This window comes from Triturus cristatus, chromosome 10 (genome assembly GCF_964204655.1).
Source record: "Triturus cristatus chromosome 10, aTriCri1.1, whole genome shotgun sequence".
NCBI classification, from domain to species: Eukaryota; Metazoa; Chordata; class Amphibia; order Caudata; family Salamandridae; genus Triturus; species Triturus cristatus.
Window position 1 is genome coordinate 1,236,993,939 of NC_140593.1, and position 17,286 is coordinate 1,237,011,224.

A 17,286-nucleotide genomic window follows, 5' to 3' on the forward strand; every position below is an offset into this window, starting at 1 on the left:
CGTTCCCTACGGCGACGGACTACGTCGAGCTTGGATTGGTCTGTTATCCATCGATTCCAATTCCAGGTGGAGAGTTAATTCCCTTTCCCCGGGCCCCTCGTCCTTACCTACCTCTTACATGGCCTCTGGACGAAAGGGAGTACTGGGAGGGGTCTGAGGACCCTCTCGCAGCTCAATGCGAGGATGACCCGGACTGGGAGGGTGATATGTAAGGTCCAGGCGATCTGGATTTCTCTGCGCACCCTGGTACAGTGTGCCCTCCTTCCGTAGCTACGCAAGAGGTTGGGACTTTTTCTGTGGTGTTGAGTAGGGCGGCTGAGGCTCTTAACCTCGAGCTCCCATTTGTGCCTATCAGGACCAATCTCCTGACTGAGGTGCTACAGCCAGCGACTACCTCTGCGGAGCCGCTACTGCCCTTTAATGACACACATTCTGTTAAGCACCTGGACCAAGCCTAACACAGGGGTTCCTGTGGATAAGAGTGTGGCACTGTAGGAAGGTGGATATCTGACTATGGTTACCCCCAACTTTTTGCCTAGTGTCTAGCTGGTTTTTCGACTTAGTTGGCCTGAGATCCTGCCATTCAGGGTCTCAGGCTGTCTGCTCTCTCTTTAAAATGGACTCCATGTACCCTAGGTACATAACCAATTGGTAAGGATCACCTTATTGGACCCTGTACAGTGTACCCTAGGTACCCAGGGCATAGGTGTACCCTAGGCCTCCCAGGGGCTGCAGCATGTATTATGCCACCCCTGGTCTGGCCTTCCAATCAGACACAACTGGCTGATCACTCAGCTGGGGCAAGGTTGTGTAATCACCCCTTGCTTAGATATAGTATGCCTATATCTACCCTTATATATAGACACATGTGTACCTATCAGTCACTCCTATGGCAGGCCTTAACAATCCTGGAGGCAGAGTGCTTGGTAACATGTGAGATGGTGCTCTAGCATGAGCTGAGCCTGTCTGCAGCTTTCGGAACCATGTCCTTATAGCTGTTCTATGATATAGCCTACCATATACTCTATAAGGCACTTTAAATCTTAAACGGTTATGGTAACTATGGTTTGGCTTTATCAAAACATGTCGTGTAAGGTGTCTAACACTTTGGAATAATACCCCCATACCATTTCTGGTGATGAGGATATTATTCCTCCCTTCTAGAGGGAGAGACATGTTAAAATCCTACTTTGCTGTTTAACTCTAACCAAAGCCTCAGCATCACAAAATGGATGCTGCTGCCACAGACACGAGTCTGACCTCCTGCTGCTGGGAGTGATCCCAGCCAGGGAGGCCTGGACAATAGGTTTCCTGCTTGGGGAGGTGCTAGCACCTCCCCAGACAGCCTTTAGTGTATTGGGGCAGGGTGGGCTGAAAGGAATGAGACATGCCTGGGGCACACAAGGTGTTCCTTGCATAGTCCAGTTCAAACCGGCGCTGGGGCACTCCAGCCCCAGCTCTGGCGCGAAACTGGACAAAGGGAAGTGGGTGTAACCACCCCCTCCCAGGTCCCACCCATAAGGCGTGACCTAGCAGGTATCCCAGCCCCCCAGATTAGTATAAGAGTGGGAGTTGGGCCTCAAGACTTTAGATTATCCTGAACCTGCAAAACTGAACAGAAACTCTGGACATTCGACGAAAGAAGAAGACTGAAGAATCTCCCTTGTAGCCAAGGAGTGGCTACCCTGTGCAAACAGGCACCATCAAGAGACTACCCTTTGCTTTGCGACCGTTCTACGAGGAACCGACTGCAGAGCCCGACCAGAGCCTTGACTTCCAGACTTCTCCGACCCTTATCCACATCTGCAGCAGAGCTGAGATCCGTGGAGGCGACGAGCGACGTGGGACCGGCTACCTGGAAAAAGTGGCTAGTAACTTACAGCGCAGCTTCTGAGGTACCCTCGAAGTTGTGCACCGGGGATTGAGAAGCCCCAACCCCAAGCACCATCTGCACCGAAGATCAGCCCCCCACACTCCACGAGTCCTGCGTGGGGCCCTTCAGCATTTTCCTGCTTGCCGCGTCTGTCCGGTTGCTTGCCCGCTGGCTAGTGGCCTCTGTGACGACGCACCCTGAAATCTTCTGCGCTGGTTTGGCTCCTCCAGACTGGCTCCCGCTTCTCTGCAAAGAAGAAGCACCCCAGACCTTCCTGGTCTGCACCAGAAGCAAGTCCTTCGTTCTTCGTGGGTTCCGCTTGCCAAGGCTTGGTGAGTCCTAGTCCAACTTCGACGCCGCCGACAGCCTGGTTCCTTCCTGGTTCCACGTGGTCACTGGCTAGTGACCTTGACTCTGTCCCTTCTGCTTGCAGGTTTCTTCTCTTCTTGATCCCAGCCTTGGGATCCACCGGACACTCTTCACTGACTGCCTGTCAGCATCTTTCTTCAGGCATCCATAGGAGTCGACGACGAAAACGACGCATCTTCACCCCTATGCACCCGCAGCCTGTGGGCTAGGTAACTTGGCTACTCCGGTGCTCATCAGGATAGTGACTATCCTAGTGTCTAGTTTTCAAGTCTCAACTTCCTAGCTACTCCGGAAGTGTCCTAAATCTACTGTTTTCTAAACTGTACTATTGCCATTGACTTTTACGCATTACTCGTGAGTGTTTCCACTCTGCACACGAATCCCGTGGGCCTCCCACTTCCTAACTAACGCTAGTGTAGTGTAGCCCCAGCGATTCCCTAGGCCTAGGCCTATCCTATTTCCGTGACAGTGGTTCTTATACCACTTACTTAGTATATGGTTTGCGTGGCCCCTAGGGCCTAACTGTATTACTTACCTGTGTGACTTAATGTATGCTTAAATAAGACTGTGTTGTACTTACCTCTAATCTCATAAAGAGTGCTGAGGGTTTGCTTAGAATAAATACACTTTATTTTATATATATATATATATATATATCTGTTGTGGTGTCCTTTCATTTGGTATTCAAGGGATTATATATGGTATCACAGCTGGCTTCACATGCCATTCAGAGTTTAGCCTAAGACTGCTCTTGTCCATGCTACCACTAGGATAGCTGGTCTATAAGGTTGACTTTACAACCAATCACCATAAGGGTATTTGGACTGATATAAGGTGTACACTATAACTAGTGACATCATACATCAGGCCAACTTCTCACAGGCACGAAATCATCGCCCGGCCCCGGGCGACCCGTTTTCTCACACAACACCCAACGCCTGAGAGTCTGGTTGTCCCGAGCGCGTTCCCTTCTGCACCTCCAGACAAGGAATCTAAAAAACTGGAGCAGTTTGGGAAAAAGATTTTCACCTCTGCCAGTTCCAGCTTGCGGGCGATGAATACTGCGTGCCTGTTGGGCCGCTATTCCCACTCTGTGTGGGATGCAGTCACACAGGTGCTGCCTCAGTGTCCAGTGGGGGCTCGGGCGGTGCTCTCCCTAGCCATTACCGAAGGGAGAGATGCTGCGAAATTCACTATCCGTTGTGGTCTTGACACAACAGACTCCCTCGGCAGGGCAATTTCCACAACTGTGGCGCTACGCCGTTACGCTTGGCTCAGAACTACTCGTTTTTTAGGGGATGTCCACAACACTTTGTTGGACATGGCCTTTGATGGCAAATGCCTCTTTGGTGACAAGACGGATAGCACTTTGGAGCGCTTTAAGGGCCCAGTCTTTTGGTCTTGCCACTACGCGCGCTCCCTTGGGGACTGCTTTTAGCTCCTTTCGAGGTCAGGGTCGAGGTGGCCAAATGCGTTCCTTTCAGAGCTGCCGACCTGCGCAGCCGCAGTCTCAGCGCAGCTGGGGTCGGGGTACCCGCCGAGGTGGGTCACTGGGCCAGCGGGCGGGTCAATCCACCACTGCTGCTGCCTCAAAACCTTCCTAGTCCGGTGTTTCAGGCCCACCAGATGACAGTGGGTGGCAGGATTCGCCATCACCTCTCCCACTGGCGCCCAATCACTTCGGACAGGTGGGTTCTGCAGATAGTCCGGGACTACTCCCTCCCCTTCGAGACTACCCCTCCAGCCATGCCGCCTCAGTACCACCGCATGTCGGGGGATCACTTGGCACTTCTCCAGCAGGAAGTTGCGGCCCTCTTGGCCAAGGGGACCATCGGTCGCGTTCCGACACCAGAAGTAGGTCGTAGTTGTTATTCCCACTACTTCTAGATTACAAAGGAGGACAGGGGCCTACATCCTATCGTAGACCTCGGGAACATCAATCGCTTCCTCCGGAAGGAGAAGTTCAAGATGCTCACGCTTGCTCAGGTCTTGTCTGCCCTAGACCCACAAGACTGGATGGTAGCATTGGACTTGCAGGATGCTTATTTTCATATCCCCATCCTGCCAGTCCACCGGCGTTACCTGCGGTTCATGGTAGGCCACGAGCACTTTCAGTTTACCATGCTCCCTTTCGGCCTTACCAGCGCCCCTCAGGTGTTCACAAAAGTGATGGCAGTGGTCGCAGCTCATCTGCGCAGATCAGAGGTTTCAGTCATCCCCTATCTCGACGACTGGCTATTGAAGGCGGGCTTGCCCCAGGCAGTCGTCTCCCACCTCCAGACTACGGCTGACCTCCTGCATTTGCTGGGGTTTTCCATCAACGTGCCGAAGTTGCATCTGATTTCCTCTCAGAAGCTCCTCCTCATCGGAGCGGTTCTGGATACGGCACAATTTCGAGTTTATCCTCCCGAACAGCGAGTCCAGGACGTACGGGCTATGATTCTGATCTTTCAGCCCTGATCCTGGGTTTTGGTCAGGAAGACCCTGAGACTGCTGGGCCTCATGGCCTCCTGCATCCTGCTGATCAATCACCCAGGTGACATGTGCGGGCTCTGCCGTGGGACCTGAAGTTCCAATAGACGCAGCATCGGAGAAACCGGTCCGACTACATCCAGATCTCGGAGGGCACTGCACAGGACTTGCAGTGGTGGCTCATGGACCAGCATTGAGTCAGCTGCAGATCCCTCTTGCTTCCCTAACCGGAGCACACAGTGGTGACGGACGCGTCCCTCCTGGGATGGGGGGGGGGCCACATGGGAGAGGTGGAGATCAGAGGCCTCTGCTCTCCGGCGGAGTCCAAGCTCCATATCAACCTTTTGGAGCTCAGGGCGATCCTACTTGCACTCAAAGCATTCCTTCCCTCTGTCATGGGTAGAGTAGTGCAGGTGTTCACGGACAACACCACCGCCATGTGGTATTACAACAAACAGGGCGGGGTGGGGTCGTGGACCCTTTGTCAGGAGGCTCTGCGCCTCTGGACATGGCTGGAACACCAGGGCATCACCCTGGTGGTTAAACATCTGGCGGGCTCTCTGAACGCCAGAGCAGACGAACTCAGCCGACGGTGCATGATGGATCACGAATGGCGTCTGAACTCCGAGGTGGCGCAAGGTCTCTTTCAGCAGTGGGGAGAGCCTTGGTTAGATCTATTCGCCACCGACGAGAACGCGCAATGTCAGCAGTTCTGCGCATTGGAATTTCCAAGGCGGCATTCGCTAGGCAACGCTTTTCGTCGCAAGTGGAGTTGCGGTCTGTTGTACGCCTTTCCGCCTATACCACTTCAGCCCAGAGTGCTGAAGAAGATTCCGTGCGACCAGGCCCAAGTAATCCTTGTGGCTCCGGATTGGGCACGAAGATACTGGTATCCCGAGCTACTCAGCATGGCGATCGATCCCCCGATCCGACTGCCTCTTCGGGAGGATCTTCTGTCGCAGCGGCAGGGGACGGTCCTCCACCCGAACCTGTCCAACCTCCATGCTTGGAGATTGAGCGGCGACAGTCGACAGCTTTTGATCTTCCTCCCGAAGTCTGTGATATCATTCTGGCGGCCAGGCGGCCCTCCACTAAAACGGTATACGCCTGCAGGTGGAACAAGTTTGTGGCATGGTGCACAGCAAAGGCTGTGGATCCCCATTCTGCCCCTCTTTCTGAAGTCCTTCTGTTCCTTCTTTCTTTGGCCGAGCAGGGCTCTGCTCTGGGCACTATCAAAGGTTATCCTTCGGCCATCTCCGCCTTTTTACAGCTTCCAGATCAGCCTTCTCTTTTTAAGTCCCCGATTGTTAACCGTTTCCTAAAAGGCATTACGCACACAGTTTCCTCCCGTGTCGTTCATAATGCCTCAATGGGACTTAAACCTTGTCTTGACATATGTGCGCTCCCTTCGAGCCCCTTCATACCTGTCCTTTGCGTCTTCACTCTCAAGACGGCCTTCCTGGTTGCTATCACCTCTGCCAGAAGAGTGAGTGAGCTCCAGGCCCTTTCTTCCAAACCTCCTTTCCGTTCTGTTCATCTGGACATGGTGGTTTAAGGACCTGTCCTTCTTTCTTGCCAAAGGTTGTCATGCCCTTCCACATCGAGCAGACCATCACTTTGCCCACCTTCTTTTCGCATCCTTCGAAAGAGGAGGAGAGGCTCCACCGTCTGGACCCAAAATGTGCACTCTCATTCTACCTGCAGGGCACACGACCGTTCCGGGTGGATGACAAGCTCTTTGTTGGCTATGTGGGTGCCAAAAGAGGTTGGGCCGTGCACAAACGAACCATCTCTTGGTGGGTCGTTCTGTGCATCAAAGCTCGTTATAAGTTGGCTAAGAAGGAGCCTCCTGCGGGGCTGCGCGTCCATTTTACCAGGGCTACAGCACCCACTACGGCATTGGGACGTGGTGTCCCCCTGCAAGACATCGGTCAGGCAGCTACGTGGGCCTTGCTGCACACATTTACCAAGCATTACTGCCTTGACAGTCAAGTCCAGAGAGACGGCTTCTTTGGTCGTTCTGTTCTCCGTGACTTTCTGGTGTAATCTATTCGCAGACCCACCACCGGGGTTGGTATTGCTGGGGTATCTATTCTAAGGTAAGGAATCTATCACTAACGTCTCTTTCAGATGCACTAGTTACTACTTGTGTAACGATATATCTGTAAGTTAGTGATAGATTCCTTACCGCGCCACCCATCCTCCCCTTTCTGCTAACAGATTTCTAGGGTTAAGGTCATCCCCTTTCAGGGCCCTAGTTTCATGGCACCAATGGTCAGTTTCTTGCATGGCTCTGCGTTCCTGGTGCGGAAAGTAGTGTACAGAACTGACAGCACGCATGGGTTTTCGCCTAAGTAGTCTCCGTGACGTCATCTCAGCGCATACGATGCCAGCGACGGACGCGTAGCTGCACGACGCCACCTGCTGACACGCAGGGGTACTGCTAACAAAAAACTTTCTGGATCCAGTCTGACGCCTGGGGATATTCTAAGGTAAGGAATCTATCACTAACTAATGTCTCTTACTGATATATTGTTACACAAGTAGTAACTTGTTCACCAGTGCAGCTTACCTCAACCACAGTCTCTGATTGTACCCACCCGCCCGACACATTTGATCTGCATACCAGGCAAGAGCACACCTCCCTTGCATTAGGGAGGCCAGAAGCGTTGGACGCTCCTTCTCATGCCTCGAGACCAAGACCTGGAACGACCTCCCGAAACACCTTAGGTCCTCCCCCCACCTCCCTTCATGGACTTCCGAAGGAACCTTAAGACATGTTTTTTCCAGATGAATAGGCATGACCTCCGTCTCCTTTTTCTCCTTTTTCTCCTTTTCCTCCTTTTCCTCCTCCTTTTTCTCCTTCTCCTTCTTCTTCACCTAACATAATCTTTGGACATTTTGGAAGTCCTTAAAGCACGTTCTTGCCATTTATTGTGTTCTTCAGTGCCATATTAGACTAATGATTTGATTTCCCACTTTGAGTGTTCAGGTCTAATAGTGCAGATGTATTTTCTCAAATGATCACTTTCTCCTCTTGATGGAAGTAGTCCTTTGGTCCTCTGTGTACTGTCATTGTTTCTTGTTTTGATCTTTCATGTGATTGTTTGCCTTTTCATTCTTCTGCAGCAGACATCCCTCCTTCTCCAGGAAACATTCCCGCCACTCACCCCTTAATGGTGCGCCATGCAGACCACAGCTCCTTAACCCTGGGCAGTGGCTCTTCCACCACTCGTCTGGCCCAAGGCATCGGTCGAAGCCAGAGGACTTTGAGGCAGCTAACTGCCAACACTGGCCATACCATTCATGTCCATTACCCTGGGAACAGGCAGCCAAATCCTCCTCTGATACTGCAAAGGTGAGGATTTGATTTCTGCTCTTGAATGTATCCGTTGCAGTGGATTTCGAAGTGCAGTGATGAAGGGGTCTGTAGAGACTATGTGTTGAGTCATAGAGCGTAATATACTGAAGGTAGTTCATGGAAGTGTGAATGTGGAGATGTAGCAGATGTGCTATTGTGGTGGGTTGTAAAGGGCGGCAATATTGTCTGGCTATGCAAAGTACTTTGTGTTTGCAGATTATGAGAAAGTTCTTAGAGCAACATGGAACCGCTGAGTGGACAGGCAGTGTGGAATGTTCTGTTCGAGGCATGTGAGCTGTAGATCATATGCTGTGCATAGATCAACATCTAGTGTTGGGTCCGGATGTTTGCACTTTGTATCTGAAAGAAACACGTTAGTTAGATTCCTCACCTTAGAATATCCCCAGGCGTCAGACTGGATCCGGAAGATTTTTCGTCAGCAATACCCCTTGCGCGTCGCTAGGCGTCGTCTGCGGCTCCGGGTCCGTCGTTGGCGTCGTGCGCGGGAATGAGGTCGTCGGAGTACTTAGACGCCGCCCTCGCACGCTGACGTCAGGTCTTCTTTTATCCGCGCCAGTAAGCGCCGATCCGGGAGAGCTACCCCTTTAGTCAATTTTTGACTAACTTTTTCGACTTTTTGGTCACTTCTCGACTCTGGTGCCGGTAGGATGCCTGGTTTCAAGGCCTGCGACGACTGTCACCGACTGATGTCGGTGACCGATCATCACCGCCGGTGCCTGTACTGCTTTGGCCTCGACCACGACGCGGAGTCGTGCTCCGATTGTATGGCCCTGACCTCGAAAGCTAGGCGGGAGAGGTCCCGCAAGCTTCTCGAGCTTCGCCACTCGGCTCCGCGCCGCTCTCGATCCCGGTCCAGGAGGAGGTCCAAGGATCGGTCGCTGAGCCGCACTCGACATCGTCACTCGTCTGGCTCGAAGTCTTCGGGTAAGTCGAAGCACTCCAAGAAGTCCAAGATGCGACACCGCACTACGGACTCCCCTCCCCGGTTGCGCGACTCGGCCGAGGGTCCGGGTGGTTACACCCCCGCGGCTCCGCAGGAGCCGCGCAAGTCCCCATACCCGACGGTCTCTGGGACTGACGCGACGCCGGCGGAGGTCGGTGCCTTCCTCTCGGCCATGAAGAGCCTGGCCCCGCCGTCGGCGCCCGCTGGCGCGCCTTCGGGCCCCGCGGATTCGACTGGGCGACCTCGCGTGCTGGCGGCTCCGGCCCCGGCGGCGCAGGTCCCCGAGGGGCCCGAGCCTGGGCCCCTGTCGACGCCGGTCGACCTCGTTACGCCTCCTCCGCCGATACCACCCCCGACGCCGGCTCCGGTCAACGTCGATCCCCGGTTCAGCCCCTGTCCGGTCCCGACGCCGATGCGGTGCCGCCCGACGCCGCATCCGACGCCGCTAGAGACACATATTGTCTATCGACCGGCTCCGATCAGTCCTCCTGTTTACCAGGAATCGGATGACGGGGGCAAATGGGAGGGGTCTGACGACCCTATGGCCCTTCAGGGGCACCTTTCTCAGGACTGGGCAGATGAACTGGGGGAGGCCAGTGGATTGGATACCTCACCGGACACTGGATTCATCTCTCCTCCGACTGTGGCTTCGGAGGAGGGTGCAGCTTTTTCTGTGGTGCTGCGCAAGGCGGCCGAAGCCCTTGGGCTTGAGCTGCCTGCCGTGGCTGTGAGGACTAACATCCTCACTGAGGTGCTTCAGTCTGCCGCATGCTCCACTGAGCCTCTGCTGCAATTCAATGAGGCCCTCACTGACGTTCTGCAGGGCACCTGGTCCAAGCCCTCCACAGTCCCTCCTGTGGATAGGAACGTTGCCAGGCGCCACCGCCCTGCTCCGGGCAACCCCAGTTTTCTGTCCCAACACCCCACCCCCGAGAGTCTGGTTATCCAGGCCTCTACCTCCCAATCCTCCTTCCCGTCCGCTCCTCCGGACCAGGATTCCAAGAGACTGGAACAGTTTGGTAAGAATCTGTTCTCCTCGCTCAGTTTGGGCCTGCGCTCTTTGAACACCGCCTGTCTCTTGGACCGTTATTCCCACTTTCTGTGGGATGCGGTGGAGGACGTGCTGCCACTGTGCCCGGAGGAGGCCTGGGCGCGGCTTTCCTCGGCTCTGGCCGATGGGAGAGATGCAGCGCGCCATGCAATCCGATGTGGACTCGACACTACGGACTCGCTGGGTAGAGCGATTTCTACCACCGTGGCGCTTCGACGTCACGCCTGGCTGCGGTCCACGTCCTTTACAGGGGATGTCCAGAGCACCCTCATGGACATGCCTTTTGATGGCTCTCGCCTTTTTGGTGAGAAAGCGGACAGTGCACTGGCTCGCTTCAAGGACTCCCGGGCTACGGCCACGTCCTTGGGCGTCTCGGCCCCGCGGCCACAAACTTCCGCTTTTCGCTCTTTTCGTGGCCAAGGAAGGGGCACCTCCTCACGTCCGCCTAGCCACTGGCCAAAGAACCAGCCTGCACGCGTTCGCGGACGTGGTTTCCGCCGAGGCAGTACTGGAGGACGACGCGGTCAGTCCACATCCACCCCGGCAGCATCCACCTCAAAGCCCTCCTAGTCCGAGCTTTCAGGCCCATTCCACGCCAGTGGGAGGCCGGGTTCGCCATCACCTGCTCCACTGGCATACCATTACTTCGGACAGGTGGGTGCTGCAAATCGTCCGAAGGGGCTACTCCCTCCCCTTCGAGACAGCCCCTCAGCCATGCCACCGCTGTGCCACCGTATGTCGGGGGATCACTTGAATCTTCTGCGGGAGGAAGTTACGGCCCTCTTGGCCAAAGAGGCCGTCGAGCGCGTTCCTGGTCCAGAAGTAGTTCGTTGTTGCTATTCCCACTACTTTCTGGTTCCCAAGAAGGGCAAAGGGGGCCTACGCCCTATCTTGGACCTCCGAAACGTCAATGCCTTCCTCCGGAAGGAGAGGTTCAAGATGTTAAATTTAGCTCAGGTTCTGGCTGCCCTCGACTCTGGAGACTGGATGGTAGCGTTGGACTTGCAGGACGCCTATTTTCACATCCCCGTCCTGCCGACCCACCGGCGTTACCTGCGGTTCACGGTGGGTCAGGAGCACTTTCAATTCACCGTGCTCCCCTTCGGCTTTACCAGTGCCCCTCGGGGGTTCACGAAAGTGATGGCGGCGGTCGCAGCTCATTTGCGCAGATCAGGGGTTCCAGTCTTCCCCTATCTCGACGACTGGTTGTTGAAGGCGGGCTCGCCCCAGGCAGTCGTCTCCCACTTCCAGACTACGGCGGATCTCCTGCATTTGCTGGGGTTTTCCATCAACGTGCCGAAGTCACACCTGAGCCCCTCTCAGAAGCTCCTTTTCATCGGAGCGGTTCTCGATTCGGCGCAGTTCCGGGTTCATCCACCGGAACAGCGGGTCCGGGATATACAGGCCCTGATTCCCATCTTTCAGCCTCTATCCTGGGTTTCGGTCAGGCTAGTGTTGCGGCTTCTGGGGCTGATGGCCTCCTGCATCCTACTAGTGCATCACGCCAAGCGACTCATGCGGGCTCTGCAGTGGGACCTGAAGTTTCAGTGGGCCCAGCATCACGGCAACCTGTCCGACCATGTCTTGATCTCGGAGGGCACTGCACAGCAGTTGCAGTGGTGGCTCACGGACCGCGATTGGGTCAGGGGCACGAGCCTCTCCCTACCGGAGCATGTCGTAGTGACGGATGCGTCCCTCCTGGGATGGGGTGGCCATATGGGAGAGGCGGAGATCAGAGGCCTCTGGTTTCCGGCGGAGTCTCGCCTCCACATCAACTTGTTGGAGCTGAGAGCGATCCGACTTGCACTGAAAGCCTTCCTTCCCTCTGTCAGGGGAAGTGTCGTGCAGGTGTTCACGGACCACACCACCGCCATGTGGTATTGCAACAAACGGGGTGGGGTCGTGGACCCTTTGTCAGGAGGCTTTGCGCCTCTGGACATGGCTGGAACACCAGGGCATCACCCTGGTGGTTCAACATCTGGCGGGCTCTCTTAACGCCAGAGCAGACGAACTCAGCCGCCGGTGCATGATGGATCACGAATGGCGTCTGAACTCCGAGGTGGCGCAAGGTCTCTTTCAGCAGTGGGGAGAGCCTTGGTTAGATCTATTCGCCACCGACGAGAACGCGCAATGTCAGCAGTTCTGTGCGTTGGAATTTCCAAGGTGGCACTCGCTCGGCGACGCTTTTCGTCGCGAGTGGAGTTGCGGTCTGTTGTACGCCTTTCTGCCTATACCACTTCTGCCCAGAGTGCTGAAGAAGATCAGGCGCGACCGGGCCCAAATCATCTTGGTGGCTCCGGATTAGGCACGAAGGTACTGGTATCCCGAGCTACTCAGTATGTTGACCGATCCTCCGATACGTCTGCCCCTTCGGGAGGATCTTCTGTCGCAGCAGCAGGGGACGGTCCTCCACCCGAACCTGTCCAGCCTCCACCTCCATGCGTGGAGATTGAGCGGCGGCAGTTGATGCCATTTGACTTGCCTCCTGAAGTCTGTGATATCATTCTGGCAGCCAGCCGTCCCTCCACAAAGACGGTATACGCCTGCCGGTGGAACAAATTTGTGGCATGGTGCACAGCAAAGGCTGTGGATCCCCTCTCCGCCCCTCTTTCTGAGGTTCTCCTCTTTCTTCTTTCTTTGGCCCGGCAGGGCTCTGCCCTGGGCACCTTGAAAGGTTATCTTGCTGCCCTCTCTGCCTTCTTACGGCTTCCTGATCAGCCCTCTCTTTTCAAGTCCCCTGTAGTGTCACGCTTTCTTAAAGGCATAACTCACACGTTCCCTCCTGTCCCTTTCGTAATGCCTCAGTGGGACTTGAATCTTGTTCTCACATTTCTAATGTGCGCTCCCTTTGAGCCTCTTCACAATTGTCCTCTTCGTCTTCTAACTCTCAAGACTGCTTTCCTGGTAGCCATCACCTCGGCTAGACGGGTGAGTGAGCTCCAGGCTCTATCGTCCAAGCCTCCTTTTTTATCTGTTCATCTGGACAAGGTTGTCCTTCGGCCTCGTCCTTCCTTTCTACCTAAAGTGGTGACCCCTTTTCATCTTGGGCAATCTGTCACCTTGCCCACCTTCTTTCCGCCTCCGCATCCTTCCAAAGAGGAAGAGCGGCTTCACCGTCTGGACCCAAAACGTGCGCTCTCCTTTTATTTGGACTGCACAAAACAGTTCCGAGTGGACGACCAGCTTTTCGTTGGCTACATGGGTGCAAAGAAGGGAAAAGCTGTGCACAAACGGACTATCTCCCGGTGGGTCGTTTTGTGTATAAAAATCTGTTATTCCTTGGCGAGAAAGGACCCTCCTGTTGGGCTGCGAGCCCATTCTACTCGGGCCACGGCGGCTACTACTGCTTTGGGACGGGGAGTCCCTTTGCAGGACATCTGTCAGGCGGGGACGTGGGCTTCGCTGCACACGTTTGCCAGGCACTATTGCCTAGACAGCCAAGTCCGGAGGGATGGCTTATTTGGCCGTTCTGTCCTCCAGGACTTTCTGGTGTGATCTTTGGTCGCAGACCCACCATCGGGGTTGGTATTGCTTGGGTATCTATTCTAAGGTAAGGAATCTAACTAACGTGTTTCTTTCAGATGAACAAGTTACTTACCTTCGGTAACGATGTATCTGTAAGAAACATTAGTTAGATTCCTCACCGACCCACCCATCCTCCCCGTTCTGCGAACTGACATCTAGGGTTAAGGCTATCCCTTTCAGGGCCCTAGAATTTTTTGGCACCAGTGTCGGTCTCTTGCATGGCGCTGCGTTCCTGGGGCGGAAAGCTATGTACAAGAACTGATGTCAGTGCGCGAGGGCGGCGTCTAAGTACTCCGACGTCATTCCGGCGCACGACGCCGATGACGGACGCGGAGCCGCAGACGACGCCTAGCGACGCGCAAGGGGTATTGCTGACGAAAAATCTTCCGGATCCTGACGCCTGGGGATATTCTAAGGTGAGGAATCTAACTAACTAATGTTTCTTACAGATACATCGTTACCGAAGGTAAGTAACTTCTTCTTTTCTTCTAAGAAGTCTTTCCAATCATGCGGTAGGTGACTCCTTTTCGGTGATTTTTGTGCTGAAACAGACAAGTGCAGAAACAACTACAATGCCCAGTTTCGATGCCCCAATTCACAAACTGGATCCGAAACAAAAGGTTCGAGGCATATGAGCTGCAGATCACACACTTAGGATAGTAGATCACCATCTGGTGTTGGGCTCGGATGCTTGCAGGTGGTTGTTGTCTTTGGAAGAAGTCTTTGGTCATGAGATAGGTGACTCCTCCCTTGGACGACAGTGCGCGTGGGCATCAACTCCATCGTTAGATTGTATTTTCCGCCATTGGGTTCGGATGTAACTTTTCGGCTCCGGTTGGAAATATCATATCCAAGCTTTTCGAAGCGCAAAACTTCACACAAAATATCGAAGCACCTTCTCATCGGCTCGATTCCGGACGTCTACGCGGGCCGCTGGGCTTATCCACGCCGTGAGGCCTACGGCTCATGGACAGGACGCCTTTCAAAAAATGCCCCCAGTGTGGAGCAAAATTTCCGCACAGTGACCACCACAAAATCTGCAACCTGTGCCTATCACCGGAACACGACGAGTCCAGCTGTCCAGCCTGCGCATCCTTTTGATCCAAAAAGACCATTCGAGATCGAAGGGCCCGACGACACATCATGGCACAGAGAACAGCTCCGGAACCAGAGGACATCTTTTATGAAGGCCCGATGTCCCGGAAGAAGATTCCGAAGATCTACAAATAATTTCCGAAGCAGACTACTCAGACGACCCCATCAATCCTGGGCAACGTGTGAGAACTACTGCCCCTGTCCCAACCCCACCAAAGGCATTGGTCAAGACTTCGCCTGCTGGCCCCAGTCGATACCGAAAACACCCTTCAGAAGCCCCGCCTCCGGGCTCGGCTCCGAAGAATCATTAGCCTTCCGGTAGCTCGGGACCGAGCAAACTGCATGTCATTGTCCAACCGGCACCGAAGACAAAAGACCAATCGGCACCGAAATCGACTCCAACGCCTTCAGCCCAGAAAACACCAAGGCCAATAGACAAACCGGCACCCAAGGATCCCAAGCCTACAGATACACCTTCGGCTCCGAAACCAACATCGGCACCGAAAACATCATCGGTACCGAAACCACAGGCTAAGGACTCTCATACGCCTCCTAAAGCCAAACAATCCACCGATCAACCAAAACCTCGCTCGGAACAGAAGAAATCGGTACCAAAGACTGTTCCTGAAGAACAAGAACTTTTTCATCCAGATCCCAGGCAGAAAAAGATTTATATCAACCCCAAGACTGGACATGTCACCGTGGTGCCATTCAAAAAACGGAAACTGGACACACCACATGCCCCAGTTCCTGTAAACAGGAAGGACTCTTCAACATCCCCTATCTCTCCTTCATCTCCTTTACTGCATTCTATCCCACCCCCTCTGCCTACACCACCCTCACCTATACCCTCTCCATCACATACACCACCTCCTCAGGATGATGATGATGACCTAGGGGGTGGGGGGGACCCTCATGATCTGTTCCCGGATCCAGACACCTCACCACTTGATGATTGGGAATTCACTTTACCAGACATGCCTGACCCTCAGCCATATCCCTCAAAACCATCGCCTCCTGACGATCACCTAGGGTTTGGCCAATTATTAAATAGAGCGGCACTATACCACGGCGTCACAATGAACTCAGACGCACCAGAGGAAGTCTTCCTATTAGACACTTTCGAACAGTCTCAAAATTCTGTACAAATTCTGCCCATGATTAAAGGCGTCATAAAACACGCCCCCGAAGTCTTTAAAGACCCCGTTCGTGCCAGGGTTCTCAATCCACGGATCGAAAAGAAATATAGGCCGACCCCTGAAGATCCTAATTACATCAACGGGCAACTCCCTTTTGGATTCTTTGGTCGTTTCCAATGCCCGGAAACACGCCAACTCCCAAACCACAGGAGATATACCACCCCCAGACAAAGAATCCAAACTGTTAGAAGCCTCTGGCAAAAGAGTAGCAGCTCAAGCCGCTAATCATTGGCGTATTGCCAACACCCAAGCCCTCCTAGCACACTATGACAGGGCCCACTACGATCAATTAGAGACTCTTACAACATCTGCCAGACCAATATAAAACCCAGGCAAATGTCCTTATTCAGGAGGGAAACTTAATTCAAATGCAGCAATTAAATGTGCGCTTGACGCCGCAGACACTGCCTCTAGAGCAATTAAGTGTGCTCCTTCGACGACCTGCCTGGCTACGCATTTCAGGCTTTAAGCCAGAAGTACAAACTACTATACTTAGTCAGCCATTCAATCAGGAACAGCTCTTTGGGCCAGCAGTAGACACTGCCCTTGAAAAAATGAAGGACACCAAGACTGCTAAGTCCATGGGAGCATTACAGTCTCCTCAACCACGTGGCTCCTTTCGGCGCTCCTTCTATAGAGGAGCCTCCAAAAATATGGGAGCAGACACCTCCTCTACATTCAAAACCGCCCCACACACATCCCCCAGTAGAGGATATTTTAGAGGCGGATACAGAGGAAACAACCCTTGCACCTCCCCTGCCACAAAACAGTGACATTCCTCCACTCCCCCCAGACCATTCCACTCCGGTCGGGGGAAGACTAAAACAGTTCCTACCTGTCTGGAACTCCATCACAACAGACAATTGGGTAAGACAAATTATCCAGTATGGTTACTGCCTGGAACTCACAACTTCCCCCACCCCCCCCACCTACCGCCCAAACAGCGTTCCATGTCACCAGACCATCTTGCACTTCTCAAACAAGAGGTTCTCTCATTGCTCCAAAAACACGCAATAGAACCAGTTCCCTTACAACATCAAGGGACAGGGGTTTACTCACTCTACTTCCTAATCCCCAAAAAGGACTGGACTCTAAGACCAATACACGACCTCAGACCCCTAAATCTGTATATCAGCTCAGATCATTTTCATATGATCACTCTTCAACAAGTGCTCCCACTACTGCAACAAGGCGATTTCCTTGCCACACTTGATCTCAAGGACGCCTACTTCCACATTCCCATACATCCTGCCCACAGGAAGTACCTAAGGTTAGTGATGGACGGACAACACTATAGTTTACAGTCCTTCCATTCGGGGTAACAACTGCGCCCAGAGTATTCACCAAATGTCTGGCAGTAGTAGCAGCGCATCTCAG

The 17,286-nt window shown here is 53.7% G+C and overlaps 1 protein-coding gene across 5 annotated transcripts in view; it reads left to right on the top strand.

Annotated features, from left to right (window-relative positions):
* HUWE1 (HECT, UBA and WWE domain containing E3 ubiquitin protein ligase 1) overlaps positions 1-17,286 on the top strand; it is a 1,878,220-nt gene that overhangs the window by 1,210,852 nt on the left and 650,082 nt on the right. For all 5 annotated transcript variants that reach the window (XM_085629865.1, XM_085629862.1, XM_085629866.1 and 2 more), the window contains one exon: positions 7,844-8,072. In XM_085629865.1, coding sequence (XP_085485991.1) covers positions 7,844-8,072 — 229 coding nt within the window. The remainder of the gene's footprint in view (positions 1-7,843; positions 8,073-17,286) is intronic.